Below are 24375 nucleotides of genomic sequence, written 5' to 3' on the forward strand. Positions count from 1 at the left end.
AAGTTGTTGAATTTCAAAAAGTTTTGAGTTTGAATATTTTGAAGAATTTTAATTTCTACGGAAAAATAATAATGATGAAATATTTATTTAAAAATAAAGTTATTGATGTTTTTGAATAATTTTACTTTTAGGTAAATAAATGCAATAGAGCATTTTTTGAAGTATCTAATAATTTTTAGAGTGAACCGAATTTTTTTTTATGGTTCAGGGAAAAATTCAAAATTTAGTCTGTAAATCAGGAAAAAGTTATGAAAAAAAAATTCTGTTTCAACCCTGATTTAAAAAACACGTGATAATTATTTTTTTTTTAATTTTGAAACGACTGATTTTTCCAATCGTGTAAATTATATGAAAATCAACAATCATCTCTTATAAACTATCAGAAGCTGATTGACATTTGACCTACGATATACTGTCCCAAGTGCCCGGTTCAGGGTTCGTCTCAAGAGGATTCCGCAGTCTCTCTCTCACCGATCTTATAAATATCATTCAATGATTTAATTGGTCTCGAGGAATCGGAATTGTCTCTCTATTAAGTTATAAAAAGCGAGCATTTATAGAAATTTAAACAATTCTTATAGAGAGTGTGAGTCAGTTACGCTTATGATTAACTACTCTTGTAATCGTTTATATTAAAGAAAAAAAAAAAAGAAAACTTTTTTCCGTCTACTTTTTTTTTATTCATTAAATATTTAATTATTGAAAATGTTTTGCTCGTCGTCGATCGAAGTCTGATTTATTTTCGTTCTTTGCAAACAGTTGTCAGGCTTTTAGCTTGTGATCATTATGTTAGTTATGCACTGTGGTGATGAAAATTACTCATTATTGGCGCATTTATAATCGAAATACAAATATAAATTTTTATATTAATTTATAAAAAAAATTCAGTTAGTGTACGTATAAAAGTTAAAGTGGGGAAAAAAATATTGTTTTTTCACGTGTGTGTAAAAAGTGTCGTTTTTTTCTTTAAAACAGTCAAGAAAGAAAGACCACGGATTATATTGGAAAACTGGTGAGATAAAAACTTTTTTTTATGTTTTTTCATTTACTTTTTTTGTTTGTATTTTTTTCTCACTTTTTATATTCAGTCTTCTTTTCATTGTTGACAGAAATAAGAATATTTCTCCCTTCTTTTGTTATCGCTGTATTTTAACTGATGACAAAAATTTTTTTTTTATTGTAAATAATTTTTTCTTCAAGATCCGAAAAGTGACTTTTTAATTTTTATTATTATTGTTATTATAATTATTTATTTAAACAATATTCGGGGTTATTATTATTATTACTATATCATCATTATTTATTTAAACAATATTGGGAGCTATTATTATTATTATTATTATTATTATTATTATTATTATTATTATTATTATTTCCGAATTAAACTTCTTTTAATTCTTAAATCTTAAATCTTCTTAAATTATTAAATCATAAATTTATTAGATATTTCTTATCATTATTTATTTAACATAAACGGTCGAAATATTAAAAAAAAAAATTAGAAAATGATTTTGTCAATAAAAATTTACTATTTTTTAAATTTATCTTTTATTCCGAGCCTTTTGACAAAGTGTCAGAAAAATAACAAGTATATGTACTTTTGATTTATGATAATATCTCAATCAACTTTGTTTTCTGTGTTTTTTTTCCACATTCTGATCAATACATTTCCACATTTTCTTCTTTACACACTATAAATCATACCACTACTTTTTTTAATGTTTATTAATTATTTAAAAATTTATTATTTAAAAACCTTTTTTAATTTCTAATTGAATTATCAAATGAAAATTGAATTATCAAATCAAAATTAAATTCTATATAATTAAAAATTAAATAAAAATTTTATTATAAGTATTAATATTTCTTGAATCAAATTTTTAATTTTCGAAAATCAGAAAATAAAATTTTCAAAAAAAACGTGACAAGGCTTAAAATTATTTTCAGTTTTCGTAATTTTTTTTAATTTCGTTTCAATGAGGAGATAATTTGTATATTAATTAAAAAGTTATAAGTAGGGGAAGAGGAGGGTATAATGAATGAATAGGGGAAATTTTAATTAATAAATTCTATAATTAGTTAAATTAACAGCGGAAATTTTAGTAAATTAAATATAAGATTGTGCGCTGTCCGAAGATTATTAATATTGTTGGTATTATTATTATAGTTTTATATCGATGTTTTCGTATAAAAACACAAGATGATCGATAAAATTTCTATTAGAATTTCAAGGTCATTTGATAACGAGGATCCAGATAAGGGAGGAGATGTCTGATTTATCAATAAATATGAATGCTAATTACATATCTGACAATAAACTTTGTTGCCTCAAGTACTTTTTTTTATTAGGAGCAAAAATTATATGTATTTTGTCACCATGAATCATATTCTATTTTTTTGTTAATTTTTTGAAAATAAATAACAAATAAAAATATTAATAAACAATAATAATAGTAATAATAATTTTTTTATTTGACAGATATTTAAGGGACAAGCCTTAATTAAGAATTAAATAGTAAAAATATTTAATTAAGAATAGTAAAAATAATAATAATAATTCCCCCATTTTTTCATAGTTTTAATTTATTTTCAACAATAATTATGTTAATAATAAATTATATTTATAATTATAATTTCAACTTTGCAGAATTTTGATAAAAAGAAAACGAAAAAAATTGAATATAAAGAAAATTAAAAAATTTTATAGTTGTAAATATTTAAAAAATATTTTTTATTCTTTTAAATTGATTGTAAAATCTTTGATCATAATTATATTTATAATTAGTTATAATTTCAAATAAAAAAAATTGAATAGAAAAAAAATTTAAAAATTTTGAAATATAAAAATTTTATAGTTGGAAAAATTGTAAAACATTTTTTATTCTTTTAAATTGATTGTAAAATTTGCAAAACTCGAGATTAAAAAGTTGTGTCTAACGGCGATAACCTTTTATTTAAGTTATATTTTATAATCATTTTTTTAGAAATAGTGGCTAATTGCTTTTTTAACTCATTTCTGTTATAATTACTTATTTTACTCTTATTTTACATAATTAACATTATTTTTACTTGTGTCTATCTATTTTTATCTGCTTTAAAATTATTTTTCAAAATTTTTTCTTTTTTTTTTTCTTTTATTTAAAATAAATTTAAATTCAAATAAATTATAAATTTGTATTTAACTATTGTGTTATTACACAATTTAAATTTTTTAAAATTTATAATTGAGAAAATTTTATTATTTTTGCTATTTAAATTTCAAAAAAAAAAATGTATTTTAATTTTTCTTTCATTTCATTTTTATTAAAATATAAATTTTAAATTTATTCAGATATACAATGTTATAGAGACTATTATTGTTTATCTTGTAATCATTAATTGAAATATATTTGTAATTTATTATTGAATAAAATTTGAAATTAAACCCGAAAGCTGCGCAAGCGCTTGTTTTGATTTCAACTCCATGAAAACTTTTTCATCAAACCTTTCAGTGTGTTTCGTATTTTTGACCGCGAAAGTTTTCCCAGCTTTCACACCCCCTGTTCAAAGAGAAAAAAATTAATTCACTTTATTAATAAAAAAAATTTTTCTAAACATGATCATTTTGCAAACAAATTCAAGATTTTCTTTTTTCAAGTAAATAATTTCACTGGATTTTAAAATTCAGTCTAAAAACTGAATCGTAAATTTTGTAATTTTTTTTTTTATTGAGAAAAAAGTAATTTTCAATGTTTCAAAAAATGTGTTTTGCTTTTAAAATTTAACAACTTATAAATTACAAATATTTTTTGTTTAATTAATTGTTAAGAGAAATAACAAATATTTTTTGGTTTTTTTATAAAGATATAAATTAAAAATATTTTTTGATTAAAAAAAAAATATTGGATGATTTTTCAAAATTCTGACTTTGATTAAAAAAAATTGGAATAAAATCAATTTTGCTTTCAGAGGAGAAATTTTCTTCAATAAAAGTGTATTATGTATAATAGGGTCGATGACACAATGATTTAAAGGCTAATATCAGCAGTGAAGGAAGTATCAATACTGAAGCAATAACTCAACTTAATTTGAATTATTACAAGATAATACCTCATTATCATGATCATTGTATTAAAAGGTACTGGTTATTTATAAATTTCTCTCATAATTCTACATTTTTCTCAATTTTTCCATTTTATTGCGTAAATAACGCAATTTTAATTTATTTATTTTAATTTATTTCTGTAACAACTTAATTAGTCCAATTAGTCAAATTAAAATAATTTCAATTAATTTCCTCCTCAATTATTTGTTGTCGAGAAAATTTATATCAATTTTTCGATAATTTTTCACACTATTTATTTTCAGATTTCGATTTTATAATAAGTTTATGATTTTTATTTTCTAACCGATGATTTTTTTATCGATTGATAAAGAATTTCTCGTAAATCCTAAAAGGTGAGTTTTTTGGGATCTTTTTGACAAAAAAAATTATTTACTTCACTTAATTTTTTTTATTTCTACTTTTTGATTTTTTAAAAATTCAATTAAAATTAATACTAGTTATTAATGAATATTAAATTATAATTATTAATATTAAATAATAAAATACAATTAAAATTTTAATAGAATTTGGTCGGGGAATTAAATAGAATGATCAAGTGAATTCGATTTTTTTTTTAAATACAATGACAAAAGTATTGTTAAAATGTCAAAATGATTATTTTTACGTGGTAAAAATTAGATGTAAAATATTATTTACTTGTTCGTTAAACAATTTTTTAAATATTTTTATATAATAATATAATTAAAAATATTTTGAGTTATAATAATAATTTAATAATAATTATTTATTTAATGAACGGAATCTTTTATTATGGTGCATTGGATTAATTTTTTTTCTATAAAATACTGGCTTTCCTTGACCCACGTCGTCGATCCGACTTGTTTCAATTTCTACAGTGTCACACTTAATTATCTAATAATTCAATGAGCAATTCAATTATACTTCTTCACGACACATCCGATTCAAAAAAAAAAAAATTAATAAGAAACAATCATTCAAGAAATAAAAAAAAATCACTAGAATTTTTCTAGCCCAATGAAAAAAAATTACTAATTATTTTTGAAAAATTTGGAAATTTCTATTATTTTTTGTCTAAAATATATTTGTTACCATTTTTTTTCTTTAATAAATTGAAAGCAAACATAGAGAAATACCTCGTGAACAATATATTATATAAATAAAAGAGATAAAAATAATTTGAAAAGTTTATTGGAATTATAGGAATTATATTTGAAATTAAATATTGATTTGAATGAAATGCGGAGAATGCGAGAAATTTTATTCGAATATAATCTTCTATGGATTATTTCCGGATTTTCGATGGCATACGTCGAACACAATCGAATCTTAAGTAAACCATTCAGTTCAAATATTTACAATGAAAATGACACTCGTGACTATTGTACTTCGTAATCCGTTTATTCGGTTAAGGAGCGACCTTGATGCGTGCCAATTTTTCTTTTCAGATTCAGAAAAAAAGACCGTCCCCAAAAAAGAAACAATTATTTCTGAATAGAATCATAATTTTTAAATTTCAATTAAACATTTTTTCACTTTTCACATTTTAATTAACAGTTACGAAAATTCTATTCTATTTATAAATAATATTGAAATTTATTTCTATCGAGAAATTACGCAAATTTACTAATTTTGATAATTTCTGCTAATATTTTAAACTTTAAAGTAAATAGTAAAATAAACGACTAATTAATCGAATCGATTAAAAGTAATTTGTTAAAATAAACTTTGTTGCGCTAATTAAAATTTTAGGTGACTCGGGAAAATGTCGATTATTGTGAATTTAAGTGAAATGGAGATGAATTTGACGAATAGCGAAAAATACTCGACGGAAATGGATCTTCCGATTGATATGCAATTTAATGACGGGCACGTCGTTAGTATCATAACATACAGTGTACTTATGGTAATATCAGCGATAGGAAATATAACAGTTCTGGTCCTCATTTGTCAAAGACGCAGAACTTCCAGGACGAGAATTAATACAATGCTGATGCATCTAGCGATTGCAGATTTATTTGTAAGTATATTTAAAACGTATGTTTCGCAAATTATTATTTATATCTTACCTTCGAAAGAAGTGCTTTTTCGTCTATGATGAATCGAATTATGTTCTTTATCCATTTCTCCAAATTTTCTTCTCCCGACAAAATAAGTTGCACCCAAGTTTCTTGACTACTTGTAGGTATTTATCTCGTGTTTTGACGAATTTTTCTCTTTCAATTTGTCATAAATTACTCCGTTAGGCACTAATGATAAACACTTTTTTCCTCTTTAACAATTAACACTGCACATTTTTACTTGTTTTTATTCTTTTTTTTCTTTGGCTTACTTGTTTTTATTAAAATGACACAAGAAAGCACCGGAAGCACAAAAGAAAGTTATCTGAAACTCTGAACAGAGTTGCCAACTTAGAAAACAGGGGTGGGTAGGCAAATACTTCACAAGGGTCATTAAGGCGAATTCACACGAATGCTAAAAAACGCGACAAAAAGTAAAAAATAGAATAAATGCAATAACTAAATGATAGTATTTCTACTAATAAAATTATATTGCACGAATTTTTCTACCTATAATTGATATTTTCCCCAGTAATAAACGTGGGCAAAACTTATCAGACTTTTATGATCTTGAATAAAGGTATAAAGGTCACTCGTCAATTGTGTCGCATTTCGGAGGTTCTACCGGTTCTACCTTAAAGTTCAGTGGAGGGGGAAAAAGGGAAAATGGAAAATTCGGGAAAGTTCGCGAGGTTCGCGATAAAAAAAAGACGTTATATTTATTCGAATTGTGTGATATTAATAAATATGAAGAAATTGTACACAAGAAATTAATATACTTTTGTTAATTATTAATCAGGTGACATTTTTAATGATGCCATTCGAAATCGGTTGGGCGATTACTGTCTCATGGCAAGCAGGCGATGTGATGTGCAGAATAATGGCTTTTTTCCGAATGTTTGGCCTGTATTTATCGTCTTTTATACTCGTTTGCATAAGTGTCGACAGGTAAATTAATTATTATTATTTTATTAACAATTATTTTAGTTTCTTTAATAACATTGTTTCATTAAAAATGAAAGGAATGGCAAATTTTTTCCTTCAAAGGAAGCGTTTCCCTTCAACTTCGATTGAATAAATTTTATTTAATTCGAAAGTTTCAAAAGGGAATTTTTCTATAAATTTAAAAACTATTTATTTACATTAAATTTTAGATATTATGCAGTAATAAAACCATTACAACTTGGAAATATTCAAAAAAGGGGGAAAATAATGCTTGTCGGTGCTTGGATGGGTTCTGTAGTTTGTTCGACACCTCAGGTAATGGGAAAATTGATTTTAATTTTTAACAAAGAAAAAGAACAAAGATTTTAATTTTTTTTTACAGATAATTATGAAATTGATTTAGAATAAATATGAATATAAATTTAGATACAAGAATAAATCTATTAAGTATCATCTATAAATTTTGTTATTCTACAGATGATAGTATTTCACGTGGAAAATCATCCGAATTTCACGTGGTATCAACAGTGCATAACATTCAATACGTTCCCGAGTTCTACGCATGAATTAACTTATTCTCTATTTGGAATGTTAATGATGTATTGGGTTCCACTGACAGTTATCATTTACACATACACCAGTATTTTAATTGAAATTTATAAACGCTCACGAGATTCCGACGTTGGTAAGAATAGATTAATTACACTCAGCTCGAAAGTAGACAATTTGTGTAAGTTTCAATATTAATTATTAGTTAATTGTTGATATGTTTCTTCTTTTCTTGTTTCTTTGTTACTTTTTTTCTTTTTTTAACTATCTCTTTTGTTTTCGGCTTTTATTCTCTTGTTATTTTATTTTTATTTCGTATTTTTTATACTACTTCTCTAGTTACTAAATTTACATTTTTCTAAATTTTTATTTTCTAAATTTAATTTTTAATCTGCTTTCTTTGTTTAACTATTTTAAAAATGAACTTTTCTGTTCTTTTTTTATTTAGAATTCATTTCTACACTTATAAATAGGAAAATAAATTTTTCCTTCTTTTTCAGATAAAATTCGTCGATCCTCATTGGGATATTTGGGAAGGGCGAGAATTCGTACTCTTAAAATGACAATAATTATTGTTCTTGTATTCTTCGTTTGTTGGACTCCGTATTACGTTATGAGTCTGTGGTAAAAAAAAATATTTTCTTCTATGTAATTGAAAATTATTTCTTCTATTTCTATTTTGAGTTTAATTCTTTTTTTTAAAGTAGAACAAAATTAATCAAGTAATAAAATTATCGAAGTAGTCGAATAATTTCAAAATAAATTAAATAAAAAATTTGAAAAAGTAAAAAATATGTACAAAATTGAATTTTTTACAGGTACTGGGTCGATAGAAGTTCTGCGATAAAAGTGGATCAGAAAATACAAAGAGCTTTGTTTTTATTCGCTTGCACGAATTCCTGCATGAATCCCATAGTTTATGGAGTTTTCAACATTCGTAAGAGAAAAAAGGTAAGAATCCACTAGTTTCTATTTTTTATTTTAATTACGCAATTTTTAATTTCTCGAAATGCAGCGTAAAAGCTTTTGGTTTCGTGAAAGCGAACTAATAATTAATACTCTTGGATTTTGTGTTGAAAGATCAGAAAAAAAATTAGTTTTTCCTCTAACGCTTCTTCTGAAAAAAATAACTACAGTAATAACTTCGAGTAAATTTGAATTCTATAATTCAACCCCTCTAACTTTCGTTATAATATTAAAAATATTAAAACTTTCCTCAATTGTTTTTCTGATTTTCAATAATAAAATTATTGAAATATTTTGTTTTCTATCTTTCTTTTTCATTTTTATACTTTTAGTTATTTAAATCAATTTTCTTCCGTTATTTTATTTTTATCTTTAATTTTCTTTCTCTATTTAAAGTATTTTTGTAAAAAATTTGGATTTGGATTTATTTTTTCATCTTGGAATTTTTATTTTGCTTCAAATTCTAATTGTTTTGGAATTGAAAATAATTGTATCCGATTGAGACTGTGATCGTTTTAGTGTTGTTTTTTCGCCTCTGGAAGATTATATAGCTTTCTGGTTGTTTTTTCTGGAATAAAAAGCCAAAAATATCTGTAAAAGAATATTCTATTAAATTTATTATAGGCGCCGGTTCGAGCGGGCACCATAGAAACAAGGGCGACTCCACTTTCACTCTCTGTGAAACTTCTTGGCTGACAGGAAACTGAAAACAGTCATAATAAGAGATTTTTTTAGTTCCTTCGAATTATTTTCGATAAATTTAATACTCAAAGTGATCTCATGAATATTCCTAACTTAATCACTATTTATATATAATAGTTTAATTTATTAATTACGAATGAAGATTAGTTTAATTTATTTATATTTAAGAAAAAATAGAATTTGTAATAAATTGACTACTTGATTTGATACTTATATTTTTTTATACAAGTAATAGAATCATATAATAAAAAATATTTAAATAAATAATTTTTTGTAACTTAAAATTTTTACCGAAACTTGATTTTTTGGTGGAAAAGTATTTTTGTTTTTCGAAAATTAGTTATTTTTTACGTAATAAGAAGAAATTTTTTTATTCAAGTTTTTTTTCTTAATTTTTTGGAATTAATAAATGTACGCAGGAACCAACGTCACAGAGGATATTGAGCACGGAGAAGAAAGCATTGCCGACTGATGTCCGGCAAGAATCCTGGAAAGGAAAGAAAAGTGTTAATTTCAAAAGTTATAAAAATTCATTGACCCAGAACAAAAATAATTCCACGGAAAAGATTAAATTAACTGAATTCGGTGTTGACATCTGCAACGTTCAAAAGAGTAAGTCAACATCTGCTTTCGTACACTAAAAAAAGAATTAAGGTATATTTATACTTTTTATTTTATTTTCCCCACAAAAACTATAAACTTTATCTGGAAAATGAATTTCCCCATAAAAAAGTATTTTTCTTTCACAAAAAATAGAGTATTTCGAAAAAATTCAATTCTAAAATTGTCTAAAAATATATATATAAGAAATCCTGAAAAACAAAATACTTTTCTAAAAATGTTTTTTGTTCTAAATAATTTTTTTTCTTTTGCAGTAGAAAATAATTACAACACGACAGTTCTTTAAAAACAAATCCAGAGGTTTCGTTCTTTCTTTTTCCAAACAAATTTCAAGGATTTCATTATAATAATTTCCAGCGGGAAAAAAATTCAAATACGTCAATTTTTCAAATCGGATAATATTTATAAATTTTATTTAAAAAAAGATGAAGAAGAAGAAGAAGAAGAAGAAGAAGAAGAAGAAGAAGAAAAAGTGGAGAAATGAAAATTCCGAAAATATTCGTAACGATAAATCTTCAACCCTGGATTGGGAATTTAAAAAGTTCAGAGTGAGTACTTTTTGGTTGATTTGAATTAAATTAATAAGTTCATTTAAAAAAATACTTCACTGCCTATAATTAGTCAATTTAATTAAATTTAATTTACACTTTAAAATTTTTTTGTAATTTTAGTAGTAAAATGATTTTTAATTTTTTTTTTCATTTTTAATAAAAGAAAAGTAAACAGTAAAAAAGTATTTTTTTTGTAATTAAAATATTTCTATTGATTTGTTTACACTTTTGGAAAATGAAAATAAAAGAAATGATGATTGTGTACTTTCCATAATTAGCAATATCGCGAATTGATTGAGTAATAAGTGTTAGGGGGATAAAAGCGTGTAGAAAAAAATTGCTAGCTGGTGCAGACAGGAAAGAAGAGAAGTTCTCTGATTCGAAAATACGAATTAAACGTTTCGTAGGTGGAACTACTTCCCACTCAATTGAAACTGGTACATACGTTTACTGTTATACATGTTGCAAGGTCGTATATGTGGAACAAGCCGCGCCTAAAAATTATTAAAAAAAAATAATGAAAAAAATTATTCGCCGAATAACAATTAAAAAGCTTCCATCGGAGAATTCAATTTTCACATATCGCCGACTAGCGCCGTTCAGTGGAGCTTTCGGATCGTTTATTTCAGTTCCAATGCCTCTCGTTTTTCTCAGGATAATTCCAATATTTAATTATGTTTTCATTTTTCTTTTATTTATTTTCTTAATACTTTTATTCGTATTTTATTTATTTTTTACTCCCGAACTATTTTTCTTTCTTTTTTCCATTTCAATTTGTTATTCTTTATCGAAATTCTTAATTTTTTAAAAAATTTTTCCGGAATTCTTAATTTTTTTATTTATTTAAAATAATTAAATTTTTCTACAATTTTGTTTTTTACTTTGTAAATTTATTCCGAATTTTGCAGTTAATTAATCAAATTGACTGCAAATCAACACGTTGGTGCAGTCCACAACGTTTACAATAAATGATTTCAGAAGAAAAATATTTTTTTACGCAAATTTTTATTACTCTTTGTATAGAAAATTTTTTAGTTCGTTTTTTGAATAATAATTTATAAACGAAATATTTATGAACAAATAATTTTATTCTTTTTGGTAGAAAAATAATTTTTTCCTTTCAATCGTTGATCATAAACGTTGCGAACTTCACCGACGTAAATTAACTGTGAATTAAATAAAAGACGAATAGAGTAATAAATAAAATTAATTAATCATAGTAAATAAAGTAAATTTATTTAATTTTTTTCAAAAAATATTTTACTGCTTCTAAATGCATCTGAGGGTTTTAAATTAGTTCATTTTTTTATTATTCACTATAGCGTTCAATTTTGACCCCATTTTTTCTTAAATTTCCGTGAAATTTTAATTTTCTTAATTAAATGTTAAATTTCTCGTGTTTAATAAATAATTGTTTAATTTTATTATATTTAGTTTCACTAACTTTTAGTTATTTTTTTCGAAATCTTTTTGATAAATTTCAACAAATTCTGGATGCATTTTAAATTTCCTTATAGTAGCAAATTTTTTTGTACTATTTCCAAATTTCAATTCCAGAAATAGAATTCAAATTAGTTCGAAATTTTATAACGAGATTCAAATATTTTTATTTTATTATTATTTTATTTATTATTCAATTTAATAATTATTACATTCTCATGTTTTTATTATTATTGTTGATATTATTATTTATTTATTTTATTTATTTAATAAAAATTATTATTATTTTGAACCTTTAGAACTGCAGAAAATGTATAAAATAAAAAATAATTTAATCTCATTGTTTTTTTTTATTTTAAAAATTTACCAGTAATTAATTTTTAGATATTTAATTAAACGTAAAAAATGAACTAATTCGCATTTAAATTGTTTATAATTGCAGGCAAAAACAATTGTGAATGAATAGTGAAAACGAACTCGAAATGAAAAAAATTAAAAATACCAACATCTTTCCCCTAAAGTCTTCAATATACAATGAGAAATAAATTCTTATAGGAAACACCGTGGGCGCCGTATAAAACGTCGTTGATTCGTTTCCGTGGTTCAGTGAGACCGGTGCTCCTGTGAATGGTCGTCTCGACCATTCTTATGTGCATCTTCATCAACTCTATTATTTTTTCGAAAAAAAGGAAAACAAAATTTTTATCTAAATTTCCTTTTTTTTTAATAGAATTACAAAATTAGAAAATTCTTTCGATTATTATTTTTTGTGACAGTGGAAATTGAGAAAAACGAAGGCAGTGTTTATGTGTTCTCTAAATTGTGATTGATAGTACTTTTTAATTAGTTTATAGAAAAAGTTTTTCGAAAAAAAAATTGTCGCGATGCGAGGTATCGCGACTTTTACCCTCCTGGGGATGATCATCACTCTTTCCGGTTCCAATATTGCGCCGGACGAAGGTACAAATTGATATTTTTCGTTTTTGTTTGTTTTTTTTATTTTATTTACAATTCATGTTTTTTATTCGATTTTCTATTTTATTGAATTTAATTCAAAAAATCGGATTTATTGTTACTTCGGTTTCGAATGTTTCTTAACTTTTCTTTTATCGATTTTTCTACCTCTTTTTTTTAATTTTCGGTTTCTTTTTTTACTTTCTATATTATTTTATATTAATTTCAACCCTCTGTCATTATTAATATTATTCTATATTCTTTTCTTTCAAATTTGATTAAAAATGTAAAGTTTATTTTTTGGAATTCAAAAATTACTTTTTAAAATTTTCATTAAATGAAAACTACACTTTAAAACTATTTTTGAAAATTAATGTAGGAAATTATATGCTGATTAAGAATTTTTAATTAAGGAAGATTTTCGACTTTTCGAACATTTTTGAAAATGTTTACCTTCCTCTTGACGTGTTTTTCAAATTAAAAAATCTATATTATTCAAATTTAATTAATTTATTTTCCAAACGTTTTTTTAAATTCACTTTTAATATTTATTTCAATTTACATTTAATATTTTTGTTAATTTTGTTTTAATTTTAATTTTTTAATTTTATTTGTTTTAATTTTAATTTTTCAATTTAATTTGTTTTAATTTTATTTGTTTCGATTTTATTTGTTTTAATTTTACTTTTTTTAATTTTTTAAATTTACTTCAAAATGTTTCAAAATATTTATAAAATTTTGTAAAAATAATTCCCAATAATAGCAAAATTTTTTAACATATATTTATTTCTCGAAAATACTTTCTCGTTTTCACTCTCTTAGAAAAGTTTCGTTATTTATATTTATAGGAAAGATGATGATTTTTTTTCTGTGAAATATATATTTGAAAATAGTGCTTTTGAACTCTTTATTACTTTCGGTTTTTTTTTTTTTTGAAACTGAAAGCAAAATCACAGTAACCTAAATAATTTAAAATAAAAATAGATACGCTTTTTTTCACAGTAAAATGTCGAATATATTTTTCTAGTCCCGATGAAACATATATTATTGTACATAATGTATTTTTAACCATCATTTTTACTTGGAACTGAGAAAACCCTCCCAATTATCTATTTTAGATTTCCAAGTTATATACTAAAACTGACACAGTTTTTACGGTTCTTATATGCGGCCTATTTACTCAATTAAAAATAAATTAGATACAGTCAATATAAAGGAGTTAAAAATAATATACGGTTCAATCAGAGTGAGGGAATTTCGTGCATTTAAAAACAGTTTTTTTTTCAGAATTTGAATTTCCAAAGTGAAATTAAATCTCGAATTAAAAATTGAAAAAATATTTAAAATATTAACTAAGAAAAAAAGAAAAAAATTTAAACTAATTTAAAATAATTACAAAAAGTGATTAATAAATAAATTTCAATTCTTTTCTAATTATAGAAGATGAAATTGAATTTGTTTCAGATTTTTTTCTTTTCTTATTTTCATGATAAAAAAGTTCGAATTAATTCTATTCGCGAGAAAATATTTGTATGTAAGTTTGTATAGTGTTACCTAGTTTTTTTTGTTTTTTTTTTTAGAGAAAAGTGTAAATATTGTAGAATTGTAGAAATGCATGTCAACTGTTTGTCCATCACACGTCGATGCAAGATCGAACAGGACAGTTTTGCACACATTGCAACACGATTGCATTACTGAAACCTGTCCTGAGTTTCAGCAAAAACCCCGGTAGTTTGCAGCTGGACTTTGAGTTCAGTAAACTTTTGTAAAACATTATATATATTGTTTATTCTGTTCAAATACATTTTTTTCTTTTAATTGTTTGATTTTTTTATATTTATCAGTATTATTAATAGTTTTTTCTACTTTTTCACTGAATGCTGAATTCATTTTGGTATTTTTATTTATTTTTTTTAATAATAATTTTTAATAATAATTATTTAAGATAATAAGAAAGAAACTATTTTTTTTTAATTTTTAAAAATTTATTTTACCAGTTGTAATTAATTTATTTATTCGCAAAAGCGAATAGTTAGGAAATAAATTTTTTTCTACGAAAGAATTCCCTTAAGAAATAAATTAATAAAATATATATTAAAATAATTTATAAATGGCAAATTTAAAAAAAGGGGTTTTCAAAAACGAAAAAATAAGTTTTTAATTGAAGTTTTCAGAATTTAATTATTTTGCATATGATATGAAAATAATGTCCAGAGAAAAAGTCAATAAACTCATTAATATGATCCTCGACATTCATCCAATGCTAATAAATTTTCACACCCACACCTTTTCAGTGTCATTCTCAGATAACGATCACTTTCTTCCTCCGTCTTCTCTTGTTTTGATTATTCTTATTGATTTGCAGCAATAAAATTGTTTTTCAATTGTTTTTTTTAAATACTATTCATTTATTTTGAACAATGCTTAAGTTTTCTGCATTGTAATTAATTTTTTCTAATTATTATTTTTATTATTATTATTATTACTTTTAAAAAATTAATTATAATAATTTTAATAAATTATTTTTACATTATTATTTTAATTATTAATTATATTAATTAATAAAATATGTAAATATTTATTTAAATTTAATTTTTTATTATGTAAATAACTTATTTTTTATTATTATTTATTACTATCAATTTTAATAATTAAGCATTTAAATTGTTTTATTTGTTTGATTTCGTTCGAAACTAAAAGAAGTAAATAAAATAGAAATAAATAAAATATTGTCTGAATAAAATTTGTTTGAAAAAACATTAAGTCTGTTAAAATAAAATGACTTTCTTAATTAATGATGATAATTAATATTTTAAATTAATGATTTTACCATATTAATTATAAGGGTACCGTGTCTGAATTTTCTTCAAATCATTCGACGTCACTAAGTGCAAGGCAAAAGCACAATTTATGGATGTTTAGAAATTATCGAAGTTAATTAATTTATAATTATATAAATTGTCATCTTCCTTATATTTTAAAAACAATTTTTTACGCTTCAATTTAACATAATTAGGCCTTTAAATTTAATTTAATTTTATAAAAATTATTGAAATAATAGATTATAAATAATAAAATTAATAAATAAATATAAAGCTTTTTTTTGCTTTAGATAAATTTTTATTACTAAACAAAAAGGTAATTTTATTGTTATTACATCGTTGAGTGGTTTTTTATTATTTGATTGTTTTGTTTTGTGTTGCAGTTCTTACGACACACCTGGAGAATGCACTGCAGGACGATAATTTTGCAATTTCTATAAATCACATTAGGCCTAAGAAAAAGCAAGTAGGTGGAGACGAAATTTTACTCGCCGCTGAATTCTCCAAGTCTAGAAATAAATTTGTACTTATGCTCGACAGGCACACCAAAAGAGGTATGATGACACCATTTTTCTTCTACAATAGAACAAAAAAAATTCAAAACAAACTTCTGTTCAATTTTTCAATTTTTCTCTCTTGAATTAAAAATTTGGAAACATTTTTTTTACTCCCTTGTGTTTTAATATTTGAATTGTAATTTGAAATTGAATTTTTTATTTTGTATAGAAATTTAACGTCCGAGAATAATAATTTAAAAATAAATAATTTTTTATTTGACAGTAATTCTCGAAACGGTGGAAAATGGTCGTCAACGATCGGAACATTTGGTGATTGACACATTGGACGTGATTGAACCTGTCAAAAGTCTCGTTGTGCTTGTTCGACAAAATCATCCGGCGCATCTCGAAATTTACATTGATTGCCTCTATCAGGGGGAAATTCCCATTAAAAAAACCATTAAAGAAATGTCAGAACGTGAGGATTCGTCCACGCTACGAGTGGTGAGAATATCAATTTTCTTTTCAATTTTTATTCTTTCGGAAATTTTTCGACATAGAAATGTCCAAAACCCGTTTATTAATAAATTAATTAATTAAAATAATCCTTCTAAGAAAGGAAGGACTTCATTGCTTCCAAGAAACAATAAAGAAAATAATTATGACAATAAGAATATAAATAACAATAAAAATAAAATAATTAAAATAGCAATAATAATTGTAATCGTAAACAGAAAAATAAATTTTATTAATTGGTTTGATAATAATAATTTATTCAAAATTTAGATTTTATTCTTCTTAAACTTTGATAAGCAGAATTTGATAAAAAATCGGAAAAAGTTAATTGTTTAGTTTTGATTTCAGCGATAATAATACGAAAATAATAGCAAAATGGAAAGTAGCCTTCGTCCGTGTTCTAGAAAAAGGGTTGTGTGGGCACTTAACCCACGTGCATTCCATAAAAACCGAGCGTCGTCGCATTAATTCAAAATTTCACGGTCTCTCTGGTGATACCTGCGATCATCGCGAATTTTGCAACCATAACTAATGCGAATACAAAAACTATTTTATCCACGCTAATTTGAAATTTAATTTCAAAACTATAGAAATATATTATTATTTTACTTTCTTAATGAACTTCATATTTATTATTAATTAGAATATTCGAATAATTTAAAGGAAATATTTTCAATTTCATGTCTAACTCTCATAATCTGTAAATCTTCTGATTATTTAGACAAATTGAAAATTTCAGTTTGGATTTTACGCGTTCGCGGCGCGGAACTTTAGATGAATTTTTTTCACCATTAGGTAAATTTTACGTCTTTCTTTACTGTTTGTCGCGAGTAAACAATTTTATTTATATGTATATACGATGTATATGTATAAGTTTACGCTTTGCTCGTGGGACGAAGTCTAGCCAAATATGGATGGCAATCAGTAAGGTTACAAAGGTTCTCTACACACACCGCCTATAAGCACTTGCCTAACCCGCATCCGTGACCAGCATCCCGATTTGCGATACATATAAACACTTTCAGAATTTATTCTTCTTTACTCCTTTAATGAACAACAATTTTTCGAGGACTATTTATGGACAGAGAATGCAATTTTCAATTAATATTTTCTATTATATTTTGATTATTATGAAATGAAAAAATTTATTATTATTATAATTATTAATTAGTCAATATGTTTGACGAATTAAAAGAAAAATGAAAATTAATCTTTTTTTCTATTGCAGTTCAAGGACAGAAGATGTAGAATAAAAATCCACAGATCTGGAAATGTGGAGAGCATATTAAGGGGTGAAAATTGTCCTACAAGTCTTACTGATGTTTTCGATGATCTTAAAGAACAAGAAGCGACGCAAGTTGATCGAGTTCGTCGGGATAGAGGAGATATTCCTGCTCCTGTTTATATCAGCTCATCAGGTATTTCTAATTTTTTTTCCTATGAACTTAAAAACTAAATTTAAAACTCATAAAATTAATTGAAGCTCCGCATCTTAAAAGAGCACTTTTACCATTTAAAATCAATGCTGAAAGTGCCCTTTTAAGATCCGGAGCCTCAATTAATTCAATTAATTATCAGGGTTGCCACAAAAATTTAATATTGTTTTTCCCTGACTTTTCTCTGATTTCCAGACGAAATTCGGAAATTCTTCAATTAAATATATAAAATTATAAAATAAAAACTTCAAATAATTACAAGAAAAATTGAATTAATCTTTTCAAAAAAATTAATTTCTAAAAATTTGATTAAAATTAAGCTAAAAATTAAAGAGCCCAAAAATAATAAAGCTAAATGCCATAAAAAAGAGGCAAAAATGTTGAATTTTCAAAATTTCAATTTTTCCCAAATTTCAGAAAAGTAGTTTTTTAACCAAAGCGCTGAGATAAAAAATTGGTTGAAGTGTTTTTGAAGAGCCCAAAAATAATGAAGCTAAATGCCATAAAAAAGAAGCAAAAACGTTGAATTTTCAAAATTTCGATTTTTCGCAAATTTCAAAAAAGTAGTTTTTTAATCAAAGCGCTGAGATAAAAAATTGTACAAAGTGTTTTTGAAGAGCCCAAAAATAATGAAGCTTAATACCATAAAAAAAAAGAAAAATATAAAATTTTCAAAATTTCGATTTTTCGTAAATTTTGTAATTTTTTTTTAACCAAAGGGCTGAGATAAAAAATTGGGTAAAGTATTTTTGAAGAGCCCGAAAATAATGAATCTAAATTAAAATTGCATTCAAAATACAGAATCGAATTTTTATAAAGAATGTTATTTAAACATTTGAAAGTTAGGTATTGAAATCTTTAAAAAAGTTTTATTAAAATTGTATTCCGAATAATTACATTTTTGCAAAGAATTTTATAATTTATGAAAATATTTGAATCCCTATGAAAAATTTCTTTATTTATGAAAATTGTAATTTAATTATTGCGAAAAAATCTTTAAATAATTGAATTCTTGTGAAATTTTTATTATTTATGAAAATGATTAAATGTTTGCGTAGAATTTTATTAACATTTTTTTTTGAAATAATTGAATTCTTTTAGAAAATTTTATTAAAATAGTAGAATTGAGGAATATTTTTGAAAATAATTGAAATTTCGACAAGAATTTTATTAAAATTGTAAACACAACTTTTTGCAAAAATTTGTTTTTCGATTTTTTAAGTAATATTAATTAATTGATAATTTAAGTAATTCATTATTTTCGTTTTCAGAATGTATCGGTCATGGAGAATTGGCTGACGTTATAAATCGTCTTGTGAAAAATGTCATTGCAATCCGCGACGAACTCAAAATAAACGTAAGAAACTATAATAGTAAATGCAATATGCAATAAAAATAAAAAAGTAATACTAACAATAATAATACATAGGTAATAATAACAAAAATATAATAATATTAGTGTGAAAATGAAATAGTTACTGCAATGTGAATTTTTATTTTCTATCATCTTTTATTTTTATTTTCTTCTTCTTATTTCTTATTTTCTTTTTCATTTTAGATGGAAGAAACACGTGCAGTGAGAAATCTTCTGGACACTTGTCTTGCTTGCAAGGGTAATTATACATTCTCTTATTATTTCTACCGGATTAATAATAATTAAAAATTGAAGGATATATTTTTAATTATGAGTTTTCCATTCTTTTAGTTCCAGCGCAACCAATAATAGATCCTTGCACAAATTACTGTTATCCTGGTGTTCGTTGTGCAAAGAATCAATATGGTGAGCCACAGTGCGGTTCATGTCCAGATAGATACAGTGGAGATGGTCGAAGATGCAACAGATTACCTTCGTGCGCTGATAATCCTTGCTCTGAAGTTGTTCAATGTTACGATGTACCGGAAGGTTTCAGGTAATTTATTTATTTACTTATTTATTTATTTATATTGAATAGTAAATAAGAAAAAGATTTATTTCAACTATCCCGAAATAATTGTCAATCATTTATATTATTGTTGTGTAGATGTGGTCCATGTCCAAGAGGATACACCGGAGATGGCAGACAATGTTCAAGGGTTCGAACGGGCTGCGACTTAAAGCCCTGTTACACTTCTGTCAAGTGTTATCAAAGAGATTCGTATCCATACTTCTCTTGTGGCGCTTGTCCTCATCCCATGCACGGCAATGGAACTCACTGTTCTCTCGATCTTTGCGATCTTGAAAGACCCTGCTCTCCATTGGCATCGTGTCACAACGTCGACTCCGGCTTCAGGTAACGAATATTTAACCCTCAATTTTGTTAAATTAATTAATCTGTCAACTTTATTCATTTCAAACCCCCGAAGGTAAAAATCGTGGTAAATTGTACCCTGGGTCAAAAATTTCGCTTGGAATCGAAAATAAAATTCGAATATAATTTCTACTGTAATTCAGCTCTGAATTTGAAAAATGAGAAAAAATCGACCTAAAATATTTTTTTATTAAAAGAAAAAAAAGAAAAGGAAGAAAATGTGAAAATTGCAGATGCGGTCCATGTCCAGAAGGATACACAGGAAATCAACCGCACGGCTCAAGTGTGGATGACGCACGAAGGAACAAACAAATATGCGAGAGAATAACCGAGAGCTGTAACGATGGAAGAAATGGAGGCTGTGTACCAAATTCGCGCTGCTACGACTCCGAGGTGAATTGTCCGTGATTACTCTTCTAAGCCAGGAACGAGTCAATCTTTCTACTTCTGGTCGATCACACCTTAAAAAACACAAAAATAATAATCTTGCACATAAAAATCAAACACTTTCCTTCGAAAGTTATCCTTTTTTTGTACTATTGAGAATATATTTAGTGCACGATACGAGAAAGCATGTTTACGTTTTCCTTCCTCCTTTTCTTCCTTTACTTTTCATCTTCGAAAGATAAAGTATTTTATATTTTATTTCTCGCCAATCGATCAATTTTCAGTTTTTAATTTAATTATAAATTCATGGAAGATGTTATTTAACCAAAGGAACTTTTCAAAATTTCACTCTATTTACATATATTATCTTTTCTATTCTTTCTCCTATATTTAAACATTTCAAAAAAAATTGAATGACTCTTTTGCTCTATTTAAAAAAAAATCCCACCTGCTTCAAAATATTCTATTTTAAAGTTATAAAAATAATAAAAGCATTTTTTGTAATTTAAATTTTAAAAAAACTAATATTTATGATTTAAAAGTTTTAAAAAGTTGTTTTTCAAAATAATAAGAAAATAAGAATTTTTTAAGTAATCGTTGTCTTTAGAAAATTGTTTTCTTTGGAAGGATAAATTTCCATTTTCCATTTTGTTTTGAATGTAAAACTTGTCTGATAAAAGTGAGGACGAAAAAGGAAGGAATTGTTTTTAAGAAGGCGTGTAAAGGATTCTTTTCTCAGGGGTCAGTTAGATGCGGACCTTGCAGAGAAGGTTTCATTGGCAACCAAACTGTCGGCTGTCATGTGGCCGCTGGATTGTGCGAAGACATGGTTACCAGGTGTGATGGACATGCCAAATGCGAATGTGTCGGTGTCAATCAATACATCTGCAGGGTAATTTATTTTTTCTCTAGAAAATTTACCAATTTTCTTTTTTTGTCTACTTTTTGTCAATTTTTTTAGTTTCATTCTTTCGCTTTCTTTACCATTTATTTTCAAAATTAAATCTATTTTTCTATTCCTCGTGGAGGAAATTCTTTTTAATGAACAAAAAATTGTCATGAACAAAATTGTTGTTTCTAAAAGAAAGAAATTAAAAATAATTTTATCTTTAGTGCAACATTGGATGGGCGGGAAATGGACACGTGTGTGGATTGGACACGGACAATGACGGCTATCCGGATTATAATTTGGCGTGTCATGAGGAAAGATGTAGAGCTGACAATTGTCCCACGACGTCGAACAGTGGTCAGGAGGACGTGGACAACGATGGCGAGGGCGACGCTTGCGACAGTGACGCCGATAATGATCAGATTGGAAATCTAGTCGACAATTGTCCGCATCACGCGAATTCCGAGCAGGAGGACAAGGACGGCGATGGAATCGGAGATATTTGCGATAATTGTCCCTCGGTGCCGAACGCCAATCAGACCGACACTGACAATGATCGTCGGGGTGATGCCTGTGACGAGGACAGCGATAATGACGGTATTAGACAATTTAATTAAACCTAATTTCTTTATTTACAAATAAATAATGTCAGGGAAAGTAGAATTGTTTCAAATTCAATAATAACACAATTCATTCGGATTTAGACAAAAAAAAATTTGATTGATATTAATTAATATTTGATCAACTATATTGAATTGTTTTTTTGTGTAGGAATTTTCGATGACGAGGACAATTGTCCGAGAGTGATGAATCGAGAGCAGGAGGATATTGACAACGACGGGATTGGCGACGCCTGCGATAATTGTGTGGAATACGCGAATCCCAGTCAATTGGATTCGGACAATGATGGAGTGGGCGATATTTGCGACAACGATCGAGACGAGGATCAGGATGGAATTCAGGATAATTTGGATAACTGTCCTCACGTTTCGAATTCAGATCAGAGAGACATCGATGACGATGGAATTGGCGACAGATGTGACGATGACATGGACGGCGACGGAATTCCAAATGGACGCGATAATTGCGTTTTTGTCTACAATCCCAGTCAGAGACGAACTCACAGTAAGCCGACAAAAATCACAATTGAAAATAATTAATAGAGAATAGAAATAGATTTCTATTGATTTTTTTCAGTTTCAAGGGAATAGAATAGAAATTAAATCCTTTTTTCTATTTTCAGACGACGTTTATGGAGACGACTGCTGGAACGATAACGACAATGACACAGTGATCAACAGTATGGACAATTGTCCGAATAATAGTGCCATTTGGACCACAGACTTCCGGCAATACACGAGAGTCGTCCTGGACCCGGAAGGAGAATCCCAAACGGATCCCAACTGGCAGATACATCACAATGGGTCCGAGATTGTACAAACTTTGAATAGTGATCCCGGTCTCGCAGTTGGTAAGCCATAAGAAAAAAATAAGATTTTTAAAATTTTATTACTTAATTATAATGAAAATAATTTTTACAGGCATGGACAGATTCGATGGGGTCGATTTCGACGGCACATTCTTTATAAACACGCCAATTGACGACGATTATGTGGGCTTTGTCTTCTCCTATCAAAATTCGCGACGATTTTACACAGTGATGTGGAAGAAGGCGTCGCAAACGTATTGGGAACCAGTGCCATTTAGAGCGGTAGCCGAGCCGGGAATACAAATAAAATTAGTGAATTCAGAAACGGGACCGGGAAAAATGTTGAGAAATAGTTTATGGAGAACTGGCGACACGGCGAATCAGGTGAAACTGTTGTGGAAGGATCCAAGGAATGTGGGATGGAAGGAGCACACTGCCTATCGATGGCGTTTAATTCACAGGCCGAAAATTGGACTAATTCGATTGTGGATCTACGAGGGTGATCGACTCGTGGCTGATTCGAAGAATATTTTCGACATGACCCTCAAGGGTGGAAGTCTCGGTGTTTTATGCTTCTCTCAGGAAATGATTATCTGGTCCAGTTTACACTACAAGTGTCGAGGTAATTTTATTACTTTATAACATTTTTTTTCTATTTCTTCTTATTTGAAATTTTGTTTCAAAATATTTTTTGTTTCATTAGAGAAGTATTTAATTGTAAAATATTTCAATAAGAGTAACAAAATAACATAAATTTGTCTATAAAAATTAGTTAATAAAACGATAAAATTGTAATTAATACTTTTCTTTCAATTTATTTTTGTAGAAGGAGTATCGGAAGAAGTGTATCGAGAACTTCCGGCAAGTGCGCAAAAGTTGATCCACAAAGATATTTATTCAGACGGCGCAGGATGGATGCAGCATTAATTTTTTTTAAATAAAATAAAGTTGTAAAAAAAATTCAATTTTCGGGCACAATTTATCAAACAAAAGGTTTTTTTTATCCTTTGGTTATGAGAAAAAGAAGGAAAAAAAATTACCGGACGTGACGTGAAGGAGGAATAATTAAAGACTTCCTGTCTAGATTTCTATATAAAAATCTTATATTTTATTGGTAGTTAAGATTTTTTAAACGAAATAAATGTAAATTATGAAAGTTATGAAATTGTGTACTAAAAAATGCATTTAAATGAATTGTACATTAATGGAATAAAAATTGAGGGAAAAATAAAGATTGTTAATTCTTCGAAAATGAATTAT

At 26.0% G+C, this 24375-nt stretch overlaps 2 protein-coding genes across 4 annotated transcripts; both read left to right on the forward strand.

The window, feature by feature from the left end:
• Positions 1-401: 401 nt before the first annotated feature.
• On the forward strand, positions 402-9543 carry LOC122511851 (gonadotropin-releasing hormone II receptor-like). Of its 2 annotated transcripts, none has more exons than XM_043627372.1 (10): positions 402-1012; positions 3949-4117; positions 4348-4437; positions 5816-6083; positions 6923-7071; positions 7278-7383; positions 7546-7798; positions 8118-8241; positions 8436-8568; positions 9208-9543. In XM_043627372.1, exons 4-10 carry the CDS (start codon positions 5829-5831, stop codon positions 9277-9279), a joined length of 1092 nt encoding a protein of 363 aa, XP_043483307.1. In that variant the 5' UTR covers positions 402-1012; positions 3949-4117; positions 4348-4437; positions 5816-5828; the 3' UTR covers positions 9280-9543. The 2 variants fall into 2 exon arrangements, with proteins under 2 accessions (XP_043483307.1, XP_043483308.1); XM_043627373.1 differs by having other exon boundaries at positions 411-1012; positions 7546-7753; positions 9208-9537.
• A 662-nt stretch (positions 9544-10205) lies between these two features.
• Positions 10206-24367, forward strand: LOC122511847 (cartilage oligomeric matrix protein-like). 2 transcript variants are annotated; one of them, XM_043627368.1, is made up of 15 exons: positions 10206-10454; positions 16057-16227; positions 16454-16674; positions 17915-18104; positions 19394-19479; positions 19681-19735; positions 19828-20032; positions 20144-20392; positions 20644-20803; positions 21537-21689; positions 21911-22283; positions 22458-22811; positions 22930-23157; positions 23228-23737; positions 23942-24367. In XM_043627368.1, the coding sequence occupies exons 2-15, from the start codon at positions 16203-16205 to the stop codon at positions 24040-24042; spliced, it is 2910 nt and encodes a 969-aa protein (XP_043483303.1). In that variant the 5' UTR covers positions 10206-10454; positions 16057-16202; the 3' UTR covers positions 24043-24367. The 2 variants fall into 2 exon arrangements, with proteins under 2 accessions (XP_043483303.1, XP_043483302.1); XM_043627367.1 differs by lacking the exon at positions 10206-10454 and adding an exon at positions 12491-12857.
• Positions 24368-24375: the final 8 nt, after the last annotated feature.

Source organism: Leptopilina heterotoma, unplaced genomic scaffold (assembly GCF_015476425.1).
Source record: "Leptopilina heterotoma isolate Lh14 unplaced genomic scaffold, ASM1547642v1 Lhet_90, whole genome shotgun sequence".
Classification (NCBI taxonomy): domain Eukaryota; kingdom Metazoa; phylum Arthropoda; class Insecta; order Hymenoptera; family Figitidae; genus Leptopilina; species Leptopilina heterotoma.

Bases quoted from the DNA above. Each gene is read 5' to 3' on its own strand.
- LOC122511851 (XM_043627372.1), top strand. From the start codon at position 5,829: ATGTCGATTATTGTGAATTTAAGTGAAATGGAGATGAATTTGACGAAT. The intron at 6,084-6,922 runs GTAAGTATATTT...ATTATTAATCAG, and splicing joins TAGCGATTGCAGATTTATTT to GTGACATTTTTAATGATGCC. The intron at 8,242-8,435 runs GTAAAAAAAAAT...AATTTTTTACAG, and splicing joins TATTACGTTATGAGTCTGTG to GTACTGGGTCGATAGAAGTT.
- LOC122511847 (XM_043627367.1), top strand. From the start codon at position 12,782: ATGCGAGGTATCGCGACTTTTACCCTCCTGGGGATGATCATCACTCTT. The intron at 12,858-16,056 runs GTACAAATTGAT...TTTGTGTTGCAG, and splicing joins CAATATTGCGCCGGACGAAG to TTCTTACGACACACCTGGAG. The intron at 20,393-20,643 runs GTAACGAATATT...TGAAAATTGCAG, and splicing joins AACGTCGACTCCGGCTTCAG to ATGCGGTCCATGTCCAGAAG.